A 15320-nucleotide genomic window follows, 5' to 3' on the forward strand; every position below is an offset into this window, starting at 1 on the left:
GCCATGCAGCTAGTAAAGGTCATTTATAAATGACAAACGAGCAACAGTATGTTCACCTACTAATTAAGATCTAGACTTAAGACTTAGGACATTAAATTCCACTCTTTGGAGGAAACATTTCAATTCGGTTGACACTCTCACACTAAGCCGTTACTACTCAGAAAATAGACAGGAGGGAAAAAAAATCGACTTGCCTTCCCCTGTTCGATCAGGGAGAAGAATTTGTCCACCTCCTGATTAAAACCAGTCACTCTAATTTCTCCCTATAAAAGACCACAATCAATGAAAAGTCAAGGATTAACACACTCACAGGACAATGTTCTCCTACAAAGCCAACCCCAAACATTAGTTTCTTACACTTTCGTCAACAATCTCCATGGAGAAGAGCTTCCCATCCCCTCGAGAGTTGCTCCAGGTACGAATGGCGCTCTTGTTGGTCACTCGTGCTCTAATGGTCCATCTAGGGAACACGGATCTCAGCTCAAAAATAGCAGCACACATTGATGTCGCACACACAAATGCCTGACAGCAAGACAAGAAATCAAAACGGAGGCATTCCTACTAACTTTGACTGGTAGGGATTAAGGCTGGCAATAGGCACTACTTTTGAAGTGCCTCCTGGTGTGCTGGGAGCTGTCATAGGCTTCTTTCCAAAATCACGACTGGAGCCTCTATTCATGGAGCCTAATGAGAACAGAGTAAAAGAGAAGTCACTGAAGCATGCACAACCTGGATGAGACAGCCAAAGTTAATTAAGTATCCACTACTATGCAAGAGCTCTTATAAAAATAAATACATTTTTAACATGTAATAGAGCCAACCATGACTGGCTGGATATACACTTATTTAGGCAAAAAAAAAATTTAAACAATACTGAGTCTGTGATCAATCATTGATCAAAAATCCATTTCACGCATGGCTTGAAGTTTCTGGAAATTTTTATTCTATGCTTATAATTTACATATTAAAGGACATGAAACTAATTTGATCTTGTGACAATATATTTTTTTGTACAGCATGAAAAAAGGGAGAAAAAATAGATTATGAAATCTTACTTATTGCAATTCATGTTTTTGCCATTCTTTACTCATCAGACAGGAAATACATCCTCATCATGATTTCTATTACACCTCTTTAAAAGCCATGTGCAGATAAAAATGTTTAATAAAACTACCAAGAAATGATGCAAGTCATTACAGAAGAATTTTGGTCACTAAACTGTGCACAACAAAATCTTGCCACCTGCTGGCCATGTGTGGGAATGCACACAAGATGCACACATTACAGGTTTCAATCTAATTATGCATTAGATTGCAAATCTCAATGTAGCACATGCATTAGAAAAACAAAATAGTAACATACTGTGTTGATGAAACAAATGTAAATAGTTGCATATGGTTGTTAAAACCTGGACAATTACCTCCATTTTGTGGCTGCAGTGGACGTGAGGAACCAGCAGAAGTAGCCGGAGAAGCAGATGGAGCATGAGCAGGAACAGTCTGTGGAGCCTTGGATTGACCTGGAGCAAAAAATGTGTACCAACTTAAAAGTAAACACAAGGTTCAGTGGTGTTTTAAATTAGGAGGCATGAAACACTTTTCTCTTGGGGCATCCATCACCAAGCACAGAAGTGGACAAAATGGTAGCCTGGGCAGCCAGGACAAACAGATTACATAGATGGCTCATTAGGTTTACATTCACAGTTGCCTGCTGGACAAGTAGCTTCATTGAACTGTTAAAATATAATGGTCAATAGTAGGTTGGGATTTTTTCCCGCCACCAACAACCACCACCACCAGAAAAAGAAGAAAGAAGAAAAAAAATCACTTCCTAATGGCTTGCACAAAACAATTTTTGATGCACGTGTTTAAACAAACCATTCCACTTTGTCCATATGTTTCTCAGTGGTGCTAAACACTTTGACGTTGTAATGCATGTGACTCGTTCCCGAATCCTGCCACCTGCTGCAATGCTGGTGATGCGGTCTGGCTGACTTCAGAAATCACTTTTTTAGCTTGAACAGATGACAGACCATCTTTCCTCAATCAGATATATGAAAGGATGGTATGTGATATAGTACAGTGCTGGATAAAAACAGTTATATAACTAACCTCTCGTTTAAACAGTTCATCAAGGAAAAATAAAAACAATAGTCAGACCTAAATAACACCTTCACACGTGATGAGAAAACTGCCACCTCATGAGTAAACTGTTTTCTAAACAGCTTTGTCTTTTATGTTGAGGACACAAACGCCATGCTTTCCTACTAGAGACATCATCAAGAAAGGATAAAGGCTCAGGCTGCATAAACTTAAATTAAGCTAGATAATCAGCAGTCAGATGTCTCACAGAACAGTACCTAAGATGTGTCTACTAATGAAGAGATAAAACTAAAGGGATGTTTATCATCAACCCAAACAGCTAAACACATTTCCTGGGCTGTACTCACCCTCAACATAAGGAGTTGGGTCTCCGATTTTTCCTGCCATCTGATCTGCAGGTTTAATTACCTCCAGGTCCAGGATAATTACTACAGTGCTACAGTATACAAACAAATGACCAATATTTAGAACAGTGGACACAATTGCATCCTCATAAATACAACGCATAAATCACTTCTCTTCTTTGAGGTCATTTACAATCTAGGATAATGTGTCAAGTATTTGTTAGTGTCTAAATCATATAATCTTAAAGCTGTGAGATGAAATTTCAGTAAAACCACATTCAATAATTTAATTAATTTAAAAAAAAAAAAAACGGGACAGAGGACATCAGCTGGTGAGCTGAGGTCCAGGTATAACCCTGAGCAAAACATTTCAGCAGATCGAACCAACTCTAGATTTTTTAAAACCTGGACCATCTCAGCTTTTGTAGTTTCTCTGTTGCAGCCAATCACATGCTTCTGTGTCAATGACTCATCTGAAGGCAGCTCAGTAGAAAGGGTTTGTGTGTTATTTAAAGTCATGACATAATTATTAATGATGAAGCATTAAAAGGCAACTGTCATGGCTGTAGTGACATACAGCAAAGATTTAGACATCCTGCTTACAGATTGCTTTAAGATTATTTTTTGTTGCTTCCAATAAAATTTGTTCTCTGGGTCAGGATTAAGTATTCCTTAACTAGGGGTCTTTATCAGTTAGCATGATCCAGGCTTGTGCACAAAAGGAAGTCAAAAACAGGAATGGTAAAGCATGAGTTTAGCAGTGGAATCCTACACCCTCTTCCTAACAGTGACAGATTTTAATTTGTAAATATTTTATGATACTGCCAGAACGTTGCCGTCAGCTGTGTTTGGTCTCAGTGGCACCATGACAATTTTGTGACTTAGTTTAGTCAACATATCAGGTCCCACACACATTTCAGCAAAATACTCAGCAGTCTAGAAAGTCTAAGACTCCAAATTCTTTAGGCTAATAGCTGCTTCAGGTCATGAGTAAGTCAGATTAAATCAAATGTCTCAGAGTAGAAGATTTGCTCTGACCGTCCATCCTTTAGAACATTGGTGACACTTTTCTTCAGCAAGCACACACAGTTGGGAGCCACAAGGTTTTGTTCAGCCAGGGAGTTCAGAGGGGTGGCAAGCATGAAGGCTGCACTCAGAAAGAAATCAAACAAGCAAAACAGGCAAGATTAAACATCTACACATTCATCTCTCATTAAAAAAAATACAGAAATAAATAAATTAAAAACTGGCATCAATCTCGGCTCACATCTACAGCCTGTGTGCGTCCGCCAGAGAAGGTAATTAAGATGCAGCACAGCTGTGCTTCTTAATGGGTAATGAAACTGCTCTGTAACTTATGCATGAGTTTGCATGCCATTAACATTTTTACAACAGACTAAATTAATTACAGGAAAGGTTGTTTTTTTTCGATGACAACTTTTCCCACTCTTTGATCATTTTAAACAGAGCCCCTCCACAGTCAAAAAAAATAACATCTAAATTTTTCTATTGAAGAAACTGATCTGAAATTATAAATGCCTCAAATCAAATCAACATCAGAGAAACAAATCTCAGTAAGAAAACAAGGTATAACAGTAAAACTTACAGGACATGGTGTGAAGGCCATCGCTCATCATGAGGCGAAAGCGAACTGGTCCATTACCTGAATCGAGCTTTCGAATATTCTACATACAAAGAAAAAAGTGCAAATATATATATTTTTTTTATATAACCACTGATGTACATTGTGTAGACATAAACATTTTTCTCATTTCTCAGAGACTTGATATTTTCACTTTTCTATAAAACATGGATAGGTTCATGTGTCACTGGCCCTCAGGTACACGCTCATATCATGTGCAGGTATGAAGATAGACACCTGCAATCACTGAGCACTTTATTTGCAACACCAGTACATTCATTATCTAACCAGCAAATCCTGTTGCATCATCTCCATGAAGAATGGTTACACAGGTACAGGTCAAGGACTTCAGGACACTCAAGTAACATCAAAATAAAAGTGCGATCTGTGTGACTTCGGGGTATGGATGTCCATACCAGATGGTCTGGTTTGAACATTCAGAAACTGCAGATGATATAATCACTCTTTACATCTTTGGTGAGCAGAAAAGCATTGCAGCATCTCACATTATAAAGAGTGGAACTCAATATAGTCCTCTGCTCTTGAAGCCCATCTACCTTAAAATTCAATGTTTTGAGATTTTTCTTTTCTTTTCTGCTCTCCCGGTTGTACAGAGCGATTCAGTTCCTACCAGCTCCTAAAAATCTGGCTGTTATAATCTGACATCTTTTATCAACAATGCGTTTCCGCACACACAACTGCTGCTCACCCAGTGTTATTTATTTATTGTTCTATTCTGTGTAAACTCTATAGAGACTGTTGTGTGAGAAAATGCTAATAGATTAGCAATTTCTGAAATACTCATGCAGGTTGGGTTAATATCCCACATTCTGATGTTTGGGCTGTGAGTCAAAGTGGCCATCTACACCTGATGCCTGGATGTAATTGCAGATACATGTTTGCTGAAGTATAAATCAATCCTAAACAGAGCAAACAATAAAATGGTACTATACCCTGGAGGCTACTGATTTTTACAGTTGTTTCAAAATAAAGGAGTAAAGGACATGAACACAATGTCACCATTGTTTAGTTGTGAATCCACAAAATTTCATAAACAGTAATAAATAAAAGCTTGGTTTATTAGTAACAAACATTATCATTACCTAGTTGTAATAATTAAAAAGGATCTGGTTAATTAACATCATATATATGTGACATACATATACTTGAGATATTTATATTTTATTCACCTGTTACATTTATTCCTTTATTTTGTTTTAGATCTACAGGACACTAATGAAAATTAAAATGCTAACAGTTATATTAAAATTTAAATTAGTGCTATAGTTTTTTTTTTCTTTCTGAAAATTAAAACATGCCTTACAGATATTTTAGGGAAAACAATTTTTAAAGCCATGTTTTATTTTTGTTTTATAATGTGCTTCTAAAAATTAGAAAGTTTAGATGTCATATGATTGAAAATGATCCTTACAGCTACATTTACACACATCGCACAAAATAATGCTAATAGTGATAGTAGCTACTTACAATCAGCTGAAGAATTGGGTTTGTAACCTCTTTCCCTTTAATCAGGGCCTGAAACAACAAAACAAATACTATTGCATTAAAGAGCCAAGCATCACAGAATTCATTACAAACAGACTCAGGTCAACCAACAGAGACGAAACCTTGAACAAACTCACAACCTTTCCTGAAATGTGCACCTAATGTGTGTGTTGGTGTGTGTGTATTTGTGTTTATGTGACATCTCAGTCACCTCAGCCAGGTCTGATCTTATCAAGCACATGCACACACTCCCATAAAGTTCCCATCATTTTATCACATGGCATGTTTATGGCAGGAACATATCTATGGCCTCCTGTTCCCTCTCTCCCTAATCTAACACAGAATTTACTATGAAAGCACCATATAAAGCATGACATTTAACATTTCCACTATCTATCTAAAAGTAAAATGCACAGTCGTGGTCAGTGTCCATGAAACTGACTCTTGAATGAAAGCCCTTCTTGGAGCAGAAATGATATGTTTGTGCGAGACCAGGTGGTGTAACTGACAACACTGCTTACACCTGCTGTAAATATGCATGCCAGTTTGTCAAAATCTCTAAACCATTTAAAAGTCAAAGTGAGTCTAGGGAAAAAATAGGAAACGTCAGATGCGGTTGTGCAAAGCATGAGACGTCCAAAATACAACCGTAGTTTCACATCAAAATGATTACACGTTTTCCAAAAGTCCATAACCAGAATATTTTCTGTCTTTCTACACTTTTACAAATACCCTTTTTTATTGACTTGCTTGTTTGCCAACTCAGTTAACTCATTCTAACTCAGTTAACTCATTCTAACTCGGTTAACTCATGCTAACTCGGTTAACTCATGCTAACTCGGTTAACTCATGCTAACTCGGTTAACTCATGCTAACTCGGTTAACTCATGCTAACTCATGCTAACTCATGCTAACTCGGTTAACTCATGCTAACTCGGTTAACTCATGCTAACTCGGTTAACTCATGCTAACTCGGTTAACTCATGCTAACTCGGTTAACTCATGCTAACTCGGTTAACTCATGCTAACTCAGCTAGAACCTGAAGTTATTCAGTTTCTTAGCAACGACAAGTTCGCCATAATTGCGAGCTCTTTAATAAACAAACAGCCTATTAAGAACATTACAGAGTCACACAGATTATTATCTATAAAGTAGCTGCTGAATTGGACATTAAAACGCTAGAGTTTATTTAGCTATGTTTTATATTATGGAGCAGTAATGACTTACAGGCCTGTCCTGACCATCCCTCTATATATATATACTGCATTTATTTATATCTTGTGCACTCTGTCACGTACCTCGATTGCGCCCTCGGACAATTTAACCGTCATGACTTCTCAAAAAATTAGTCCTGGTTCAAAAGATATCCTGTTTATTGCTGAGTCTATTACTATTGAGTGTCTATTACTGAGTCTCGCGCAGCAGCAAAGTGTTTTGTTGTGCTAATGCTCGTGGCGCCAACTTCCACTCAAAACGCGCGAACTTTGCTAGCATTTCCGGTCCGTGACGTCACTGCCGGCAATTCGTTAGCACACGTGACCACGTGTATGCGTTTTATTTTAGTTCCTTTCTAGAATTTTCTTTAGAATTTTCTTTATTGTAATTTAATGACAATAAATTATTATTATTATTATTATTATTATTATTATTATTATGCTCATGTAAAAAAAGAGGTTTTACCTTAGAAATCAGTATCATAGTGTATGGTAATAGTGCATGAAGATTTTTAAGCGTTTTATGTGATAATTTGAGTTTTGGTGTTGGGATCATTTTTGGGTGATTTTGGAATTCTCATGTAAATCTGGCAACTTTAATACCATTGTAATTTTATGACATAAAATTACTCTGTCTCAAAACCTGACAAAAACTCTCAGGGATTTTTTTCTCTCCTGAAGATTAAGGCTGATTCTCCTGGTAAATCAAAGTGCCACCCTATTTACAATAGTTATTAGGCACATTCTCGTGCACTAGGAGACTATTTTATGTTATTTTGTCTACTTTCATTACTGTGGCCTTATCAAAAAGTGCCTCTGGCAACTAGACAACTACAGACAGCATATTTTGGTAGTGAAAAATGTTTTTACAGAAACTGCCTCAAGCATGAGAACATTATGAAGAATCACTATTATCTTACGGCCATTAAAACATGCGCAGTCTCAGCTATCCTCGGTTCAGCAGGCTGAAGGAAACTGCTGAAAGATATTTAAGTTATATTTTGTACCTAAGTATTAACACCATATATGTTTTATTCCAGTTTCTGTTTGATTCAAATTAACACACAGTATTAATATTCATACATTATATCAGTTCTTTTTAAATAGAAACATAATGATCCAAATAATAGACATTTTAAATCCACCATTTTTATTAGTCATTATAATACAGTTGTATTGTACTATATCAGACCCCTGGCATTTTGAGGATGGACTACTACATTTTGGCTTGGACAGGTCTGGTCCCAAGCACCATTTGACCTCTGCAACTGAATCAGAATGCAGCTGCATATGACCTGTTTTCAATCTTCCATACCACCCAATTGCAACGGTCCCTCTATTGGCATCCTGTAGTGCCCCACATCAGATATAGAACTGACACGTACAAAGCCAAAAATGGACCAGAGAACATCCCCTAGATTTAGCCAAACCAGAATGCCGACTGACTCTAGAGACTGATTGACTTTAGCATAAGCAAATAACCTTGCTGAGTTGGACAAGTTTTAATCAGCAAGTGCATTTGACTAGGAGAACCTGTAAATTGGACCTAGTCTGGTCACCCATTTATAGTACATTTACAAATTAAGAATCACGATGATGTTCTTATCCAGAACAATATACGACAAGACACTGCATCATTCAGTAAAAACCATATTCTCAGGTTAGTATAAATAGGACAGGATCTAAAAATACCATCAAGCTCAAACCCCGTTACAGAGAAGTTCAATAATTTTCCTTAAATAATTTCAAGCTCATTTAAGTGCTTCAATTTATGCAGTTTGCTTCATTGTTTGCTGGAAGACAGAATGACAGTCAGGGCAGTTACTTCAGTTCATTTCACTACCAGTGTGCCAATACAGAGAAGAGTAATAAGGGATTCTGGGTCAAGCAGAATCGTGATAGAATGGAACATTTAATCATATCTCAGCAACCATCACCCTCTAGATTGGAAAGGTTTACCTACTGCTGACACATCTATGCTAGCTGATTATCACACCATTCATGAGTTGTATCAGGTCTGTTATAAGGAATAAGGAAAAAATAGTCTGGGTGTTCCTCTCAATATGACCAGCCTGGGCAAATAAAGCTTTAAACTTGCTATTAAATTAAGCTGGACAAAACTAACTGTATTTAAAACAGCTGAAAAACAATGGCTTCACATACACGCATAAATAAAAAGAATCACTCCATTATACTACATCTACATTAAGTTCTAATATAATAAGCAAACTCAGACTGTTTTTTTTTATGTTGCTTATTCTTTTTATGTACCTCATTTTACACACTTCCATGCTTATTGTTCCTACTTTTTTTTACTTTTCCAGACCATCATTCTTGGATCTAATTTTAGTAAGCAGACTAAAATAGAAAGCAGGATTTTAATAAACTCCACATAAGAGTATGATGTTGCCAGTGATGGAAAATATACACAAGAACTTTATTTTTAAAAATACATTTATTTAATCATCAAAAATATTATTTTACTGTTGCTGTAAAAGCGAGTTGAATGCTGTCAATTTAAGCTTGATTCCCAGCTAAAAGGTCATTTATATAAAAGAAACTTTTAAAAATTCAACAATATGTCATATTTGTAACATGTCATTAAACATAGTCTAACTGAGCCTAGTTTTGTTGCAATTTTTTTATTTGGTTATTTGGAGGCAGACCAGTGCTAAAGACATAAATAACCCCCTTACTTCGGTGGCTTGTCAAAAAGATCTTTACTAAGAAACTCTCCTTTATCTGAAAGGCTTGGACCTAATGTTACAGCAGCTCCGCTAGGGTTAGGGTTTAAAATAACCCCCAGAAATAGTGGTGTTTGAGTGGAATCATCTGTAATGGCAAAGAAAAAAGGCTGGTTGACTGTAAAAGAGGGATTGGAGCGGCTGACAGCTACGCTGGTTGCAGCCACAGCCTCTGCTCCCTGCTCATTGATCTCAATGCTGGACTTGTGCTGTACACTGGAGACCAGCAGGGGTCCATCTGAGATACCGTGCAGATTAGGACCTGAGAAGAGCTCCCCTAGACCTGCGTGCAAAAACAAAACAAAACAAAACAAAAAAAAACAAGACTAAGCATATTATTATTCACTGAATTATTAAAATATTATCATTGATTTAAATATTTTTTAGTTTGGTATTGATTCTATTTGTTCTCGTAGTGAGTTGAAATAATCAAGTTCATTTAAAAACAAATGTCTTCTGCACATGTAGTAAGGATCCTGACTTACCCATGCTTGTCAGGGCTTCTTCAAGTTCCTGAGTAAAATCCAATTTGAATTTGGGGAGTTTAACTTGCATACTTTTTTCACGTGGGAATTGATTATATAGTTCTGAGATATTGAGTTTGGCTGCAATAGCTGAAATGTCAACTGATCCTGTCATGGGCATTACAATTATCAGGCTCATGTTCCCTTTGAACGGGAAACGTGCAATCTGAAAAAAGCATAGAGCAAAACAAAAGGTTTACATTAGAGGAACGTCCATGAAATGAAGAAAATAAAGTCATAAAACAAATTTACACAAATCTACTTGAGATTATTGACTTTCTGTCCAGTGTATATAATGTTACCTGTGCATCAAGTTCATTATGGTTGAAAAGTCTGAGGGGGTATTTTGGCCCAAGCATCATGTCAACATTGACTATTTGTTTTTCATCAATATAAAAAGGCTCACTGGAGGTGAAGTGAGGGTCAAAGCGCCGTAGCCACTCTCCTGAAAAAGGAAGACTGGAAGTCATTTTCAGTCAGTAATAACATGAACTGTTCCAGGTTTTAATATTTATAATGTTCATATAATATATTATCTGTTATTACTATAATGTCATAAACTACTAAACTGTTTATATGAATATATTTGTTGCATGCTGCATCATACAAAAATCCCACTGATTTTACAAGTGCAAATTTAATTATTCTTTTCTAAGGGAGCAGTTTAATTGCTCGCTACAAACAAAAAAATGATTGGCTATATTTACACACATTTTACACAGAACACCATTTCATTTCTAGTAGTTAAAGTTTTCTTTTGTTTTTTAATAAAGGGCCTCTATTACTTTCCAAAAAAAGAAGAAGAGGAAAAAAAGACGCACAGCATCACTGATGTAAATTACCACGTCCCAGATTGGAAGATACTCATTAATCATTAATCTAAATACTAGCCCCCACATGGTAGGTACATTCTTCATGAATTTATAGCAGAATAACCTGAAGTGAAAAAAATTCAACAAGCAATTATTGCATAAAATAGTTAATACTTTTCTTAGCAAACACAATAAAATTCTAATCCAATTTTCTGCACATCAGCCCTAAAATGTAAATGATAAATGACTATCCCAAAGCTATTTTTGCCTCAAAAATGAGAAACTGGCTTTCTGCACAGTTACAGAATTATATGCCCACTAGAGGCTAAAATAATATAAATTGCCACCACTATAACCAAATATTTAGATGGGATGTGTGTCCAAATAAATGACATACCTTTGCAAAACCACTAATGTATGTGCTTATAGTTTGATAAAAGTGTTCAGTGCAGCACTGAAACAAAATTCTAAGGATATTTAAATACCAAAATAGAGTACTAACCACACAACACCATGAAAAAAAAAGATGAAAAAAAGAGATTTGGGCATGCACAAAAGAACATTTTAGAAATTTGCATACAGCAACCCCAGGTCTTTTAGAGGTCAAAGTGGATGGATTTTTAACAGATAGAAAGTATTACTTCATATCCACTGAGGAATAGTTAAAAAAATAAAGTGGCTCTCATGATAGTCCAGATTTGTGCCATGAGGTATGGTGTTTGTTCACCAAACCTTGTTTTTAGCAAAAGCCAGACTTTGCCTGGATGTAGTTTTCATAGTCCTTTGAACTCCATGATGCTGTTTGTTTATGTATGATCACAAACAAACACTGGCATATTCAAGAAAAGGGTCTATTAACAGCCAGACACCATGTGACATTGTACTGTAAATGAATATAGGTTTACTCCATTCAGCTAATTAAGTGCCCTTAAATAGTAATTGCTTTTACCTAAACTGCTGTAATTTAGGGTTTTTACATTAAATTGGGTGAATAAATATGCAATCAAATTTTTACTCATTTATAAATAATATTGAATACCCTTATAAACTATATTGACCCCTATCACCATCCCACCCACCCTCTTTAATATTATTTGCTGCCGATTCATTTCATATGATATGAAACAAACCAAATTCAGGTCCAGCTTGTAACAGTACACAAGTGTGAAAAAGTTCAAAGATTGAATACTTAGGACATGAATACTTTAGCCTCACAAATATCAGTCCAGTAATCATCTTATATACTGTAGAAACAATCCAGAGTTCCTCTAGGGAGCAGTGTGTTATAATTCTGAAGTACTGAACATGTAGGATGATGTATGATGATACTGCATTACCTTTGTAGTGCACAGCATTGATAAGCATCATGACAAGGTTGGGAGGAATACTGGACAGGAAGTCTGTAACATGACCATTAGTGGATTTCTCTACCCACTCATTGATCTCCTCCAGATCGGTCAAGGCTACAGGCTTTGAATCGTATATTTTGAGAGACTCTTCCATAAACTCCTGGTTTGGCTTAAATCCTTTAGAAAGAAAAAATATTTATAGACATAGTATTTTTTCATCAGTTATAGAGATAAATGTCAGTACTAAGAGCTACATATCACTGACACGGACACAATATCATAATATAAATGGAGTCTTTTTCCACCCTCACTCACCATCAGCAAGGTAGATGCGGCTTGCGATTTGCAGGGAGTTTTTGCGGACATGGTGGAGAAGGTTTTTCAGTGCTTTGTGGTAGCATGGCACTGTATTAGCATGTAGGCGATGAAGGAGGAGTTCTTCTGTGTCATTTCTTGCTCCTGATGAGCATACATACATCACACTATTAACAGTCTCTAAATGATTGTTTCATATGGCAGGTTCCACATCCCATACACCAGTGATACTACCGAATATGTAAAAACGTGGAAAAAGAAATTGCAGTTATCTTACAAAGGGCAACTTCCTGCCTTAGTTTGGGTTAATCTATTCTAAAATCCATTGCAAATGAATACATTTAAGTTTCCCTGACTGATCATCTACATCCTATAGTAAAGCATTTCTATTATGATGGTAGTGATCTCTTCCAGAATGACTGGCTCACTAAATGAGTGAATAAGTATGAAAATGATTTAAAATCAAATACCATGTCATTCAAAGCATCCCACCCTCAACCTAGTTAAACATTTTGGAGATTTTGGTTCTGTATCTGTTCAATACCATCAAAACACCAAATCATGAAAGAATGGTTAATAGTTTCAAAGAGTTGTGGAATCTATACCGACCCATGATATCATGAATCATGATATTTTTGCATGTCCATAAAACACTATACAAATAAAATTTAGTTGATATCTACTGGCTTGTGGTGGGCCACTACTTTACTGTTTCCCCCAAAGTGTTATTAATAAATAACTTATGCTACATATTTAAATTTTGCGAAAGAGAAGCAGATATTTGGTTATTTACTTGCTATGGGAGTTATATGCATTAAATTGGTTATGTGTTGCATGTGGGAAACCTACCTAGAGCCAACTGAGAGAGAGCTAAGGACACACTGAGGGGGGAGATAATAATATTTGATTGTTTCGGATCTGCCTTCAGGTTCTCCAACAGCTCCAGACCAAACTTCATAATCCCACTACCTACAGCCCGACGAAGTTCTTTAGAATTCATTGAACCACAAAACTCATCCATGTCTTCTTCTGAAGAGCTCTCTGCATTTTCAGCAGTGGAGGTAGAGGTAGAAAAGCCATCTGGAGTAAATTCTTCTGTGTGGGACACGTTGGAGCTTACTATATCCTGTCAGAAACACATGAACTGAAGTCTTCTGAATCAGATTAAGCGACATGCAAGATTCAATCAGTGAACAAACTTCTTACTGTTCTTGGAATGCTGGTCATTAGGTGTGTGAGAGGAATCACAGAGGGCTTTTCATCCTCTGAAACGACATCCTCCTGTAAAAGTGCAATATCATCCTTTGCTGTTTTAACATGGAATAGTGGATTGAGAAGTAAAGGTAAAAATAAACCTTGACGTTAATAATCTAAACTTAATGTTAATGTTTACCGTCCAGGCTTGTTGGCAGTAATAGAGGAAAAGGAGTACATGTAATCTTAGATCCATGTCTTAACAGCCAGTCTGAAATCACATGTTTTAAATTGAAGCAGATTATATGAGCAACATATGCATAAATTTCCTTTCAGGCTCAGTAATTTATCGGCAAAAGTATGGTTTAACTTGAAAAAGAATACAATATGCTAGAAGCCAGAACTGCATTTAGATTAGAGAGTAATTGTGATCAATTTCAGTGACACAGTGTGTAAAGATTTAAAGCTAATTGGTTGTCTGCTCTCCATAGTCTTTTATGGTAACTATGATTCCTATTACAAATTAGCATTGCAATCTATTACAACATGAAGTATGGAGTTCAATACAAGTAGTTATTACAATAACATTTCAGTTCACTGGTGGCAACTTAAATATGGTCCAGCTGAAAGCAAAGGGCAGAGACCCGGATTCTTTTTTATATTACTGATCACTCTGTGCACACATTTGCAAAACTAAATAATCTCAACATTTTAGTTTAAACCATATTTTGTATATAAAACCATCATTTATGTTATGCAGAGTAGTACAAGAAAATGGAACATACCTGGAAAACTACTATTCAGTCCTAAATTGAGAAAAAACCACAAATGCTCAAAAGGAAAACTGTCCTCTCCTAAAGTTTGGCAATCAATGAGCAGGCAGTTACACTTCAACTTTCATTGATCTGTGCTTCATATAACTCACATACATGTAAACACTGAGAAAGATCTTGACGCCACAAACGGCAAGTACAAGATGTATAGTTCATGTGGTCGTGTAACATATGACTAAGTTAAATATAATGGATCATGGACTATTTTAATGCAGTGTTCTGATTAACCTGCTTGCTGGAAGCAGTGGGTGCGTTCTATGCCATTTACCAGAAGCACTGTGGTTAATGGGGAGACAGGGATAGAGATAAGAGTAGGAGAGAGAGATAGGTTGAAACGTTATGTATATAGATTATCAATAAAGATTGTCAGCTGGTGAATTACTGCTATTAAGAGACAGGAAAATATAATATATTATATAGCCCTACACAGAAAGCCACAGAGCTCTCTAAAACCAGATGCATCAAATGTCAAACACTCAAGAAGGACTTTGCCCTTCTGGGCCAAGGTTTCCTAGTGGCTGCTAAACAGCAAACCTTCAAGAGTGAAATTAACACTGTTTATGCCAATTCACAAGGGCAGGCTAATGCTGCAATGTAGATTAATTCTTTTTGTCCTGTTTCAAAAAAGCACTTGTTAAACAGTAAACAGCAACAACTAACATTTCTGCTCAATTTGAGTTTACTTCAAATTACTGAAAATGTCCAAAATTGATTTCTTAAGTACATGGGAGAAAAATCAC

The 15320-nt window shown here is 36.3% G+C and overlaps 2 protein-coding genes across 2 annotated transcripts in view; both read right to left on the reverse strand.

The window, feature by feature from the left end:
* The window catches only part of rpa1 (replication protein A1), a 31403-nt gene extending 24304 nt beyond the window's left edge, over window positions 1-7099 (reverse strand). Inside the window, exons 1-9 of the mRNA XM_027147793.2 lie at window positions 6894-7099; window positions 5577-5624; window positions 4053-4131; window positions 3485-3593; window positions 2450-2538; window positions 1421-1519; window positions 567-684; window positions 358-460; window positions 195-263 (exon numbers count right to left, since the gene is read on the reverse strand). Coding sequence (XP_027003594.1) covers window positions 195-263; window positions 358-460; window positions 567-684; window positions 1421-1519; window positions 2450-2538; window positions 3485-3593; window positions 4053-4131; window positions 5577-5624; window positions 6894-6926 — 747 coding nt within the window. The 5' untranslated portion in view covers window positions 6927-7099. The remainder of the gene's footprint in view (window positions 1-194; window positions 264-357; window positions 461-566; window positions 685-1420; window positions 1520-2449; window positions 2539-3484; window positions 3594-4052; window positions 4132-5576; window positions 5625-6893) is intronic.
* A 2146-nt stretch (window positions 7100-9245) lies between these two features.
* On the reverse strand, window positions 9246-14682 carry serpinf2b (serpin peptidase inhibitor, clade F (alpha-2 antiplasmin, pigment epithelium derived factor), member 2b). Its single transcript, XM_027146867.2, has 9 exons — window positions 14533-14682; window positions 13947-14018; window positions 13760-13834; window positions 13403-13679; window positions 12554-12697; window positions 12227-12415; window positions 10380-10522; window positions 10039-10243; window positions 9246-9836 (listed from the first exon to the last, which is right to left on the reverse strand). Exons 2-9 carry the CDS (start codon window positions 14001-14003, stop codon window positions 9502-9504), a joined length of 1425 nt encoding a protein of 474 aa, XP_027002668.1. The 5' UTR covers window positions 14004-14018; window positions 14533-14682; the 3' UTR covers window positions 9246-9501.
* Window positions 14683-15320: the final 638 nt, after the last annotated feature.

Source organism: Tachysurus fulvidraco, chromosome 11 (assembly GCF_022655615.1).
Source record: "Tachysurus fulvidraco isolate hzauxx_2018 chromosome 11, HZAU_PFXX_2.0, whole genome shotgun sequence".
In the NCBI taxonomy this organism is placed as follows: domain Eukaryota; kingdom Metazoa; phylum Chordata; class Actinopteri; order Siluriformes; family Bagridae; genus Tachysurus; species Tachysurus fulvidraco.

Coding starts and splice junctions, on each gene's coding strand:
- serpinf2b (XM_027146867.2), bottom strand. CDS start 14,003: ATGGATCTAAGATTACATGTACTCCTTTTCCTCTATTACTGCCAACAA. Junction 12,416..12,553: donor CCGCATCTACCTTGCTGATG/GTGAGTGAGGGT, acceptor TTCTTTCTAAAG/GATTTAAGCCAAACCAGGAG. Junction 10,523..12,226: donor CAATGCTGTGCACTACAAAG/GTAATGCAGTAT, acceptor TTCCTTTTTCAG/GAGAGTGGCTACGGCGCTTT.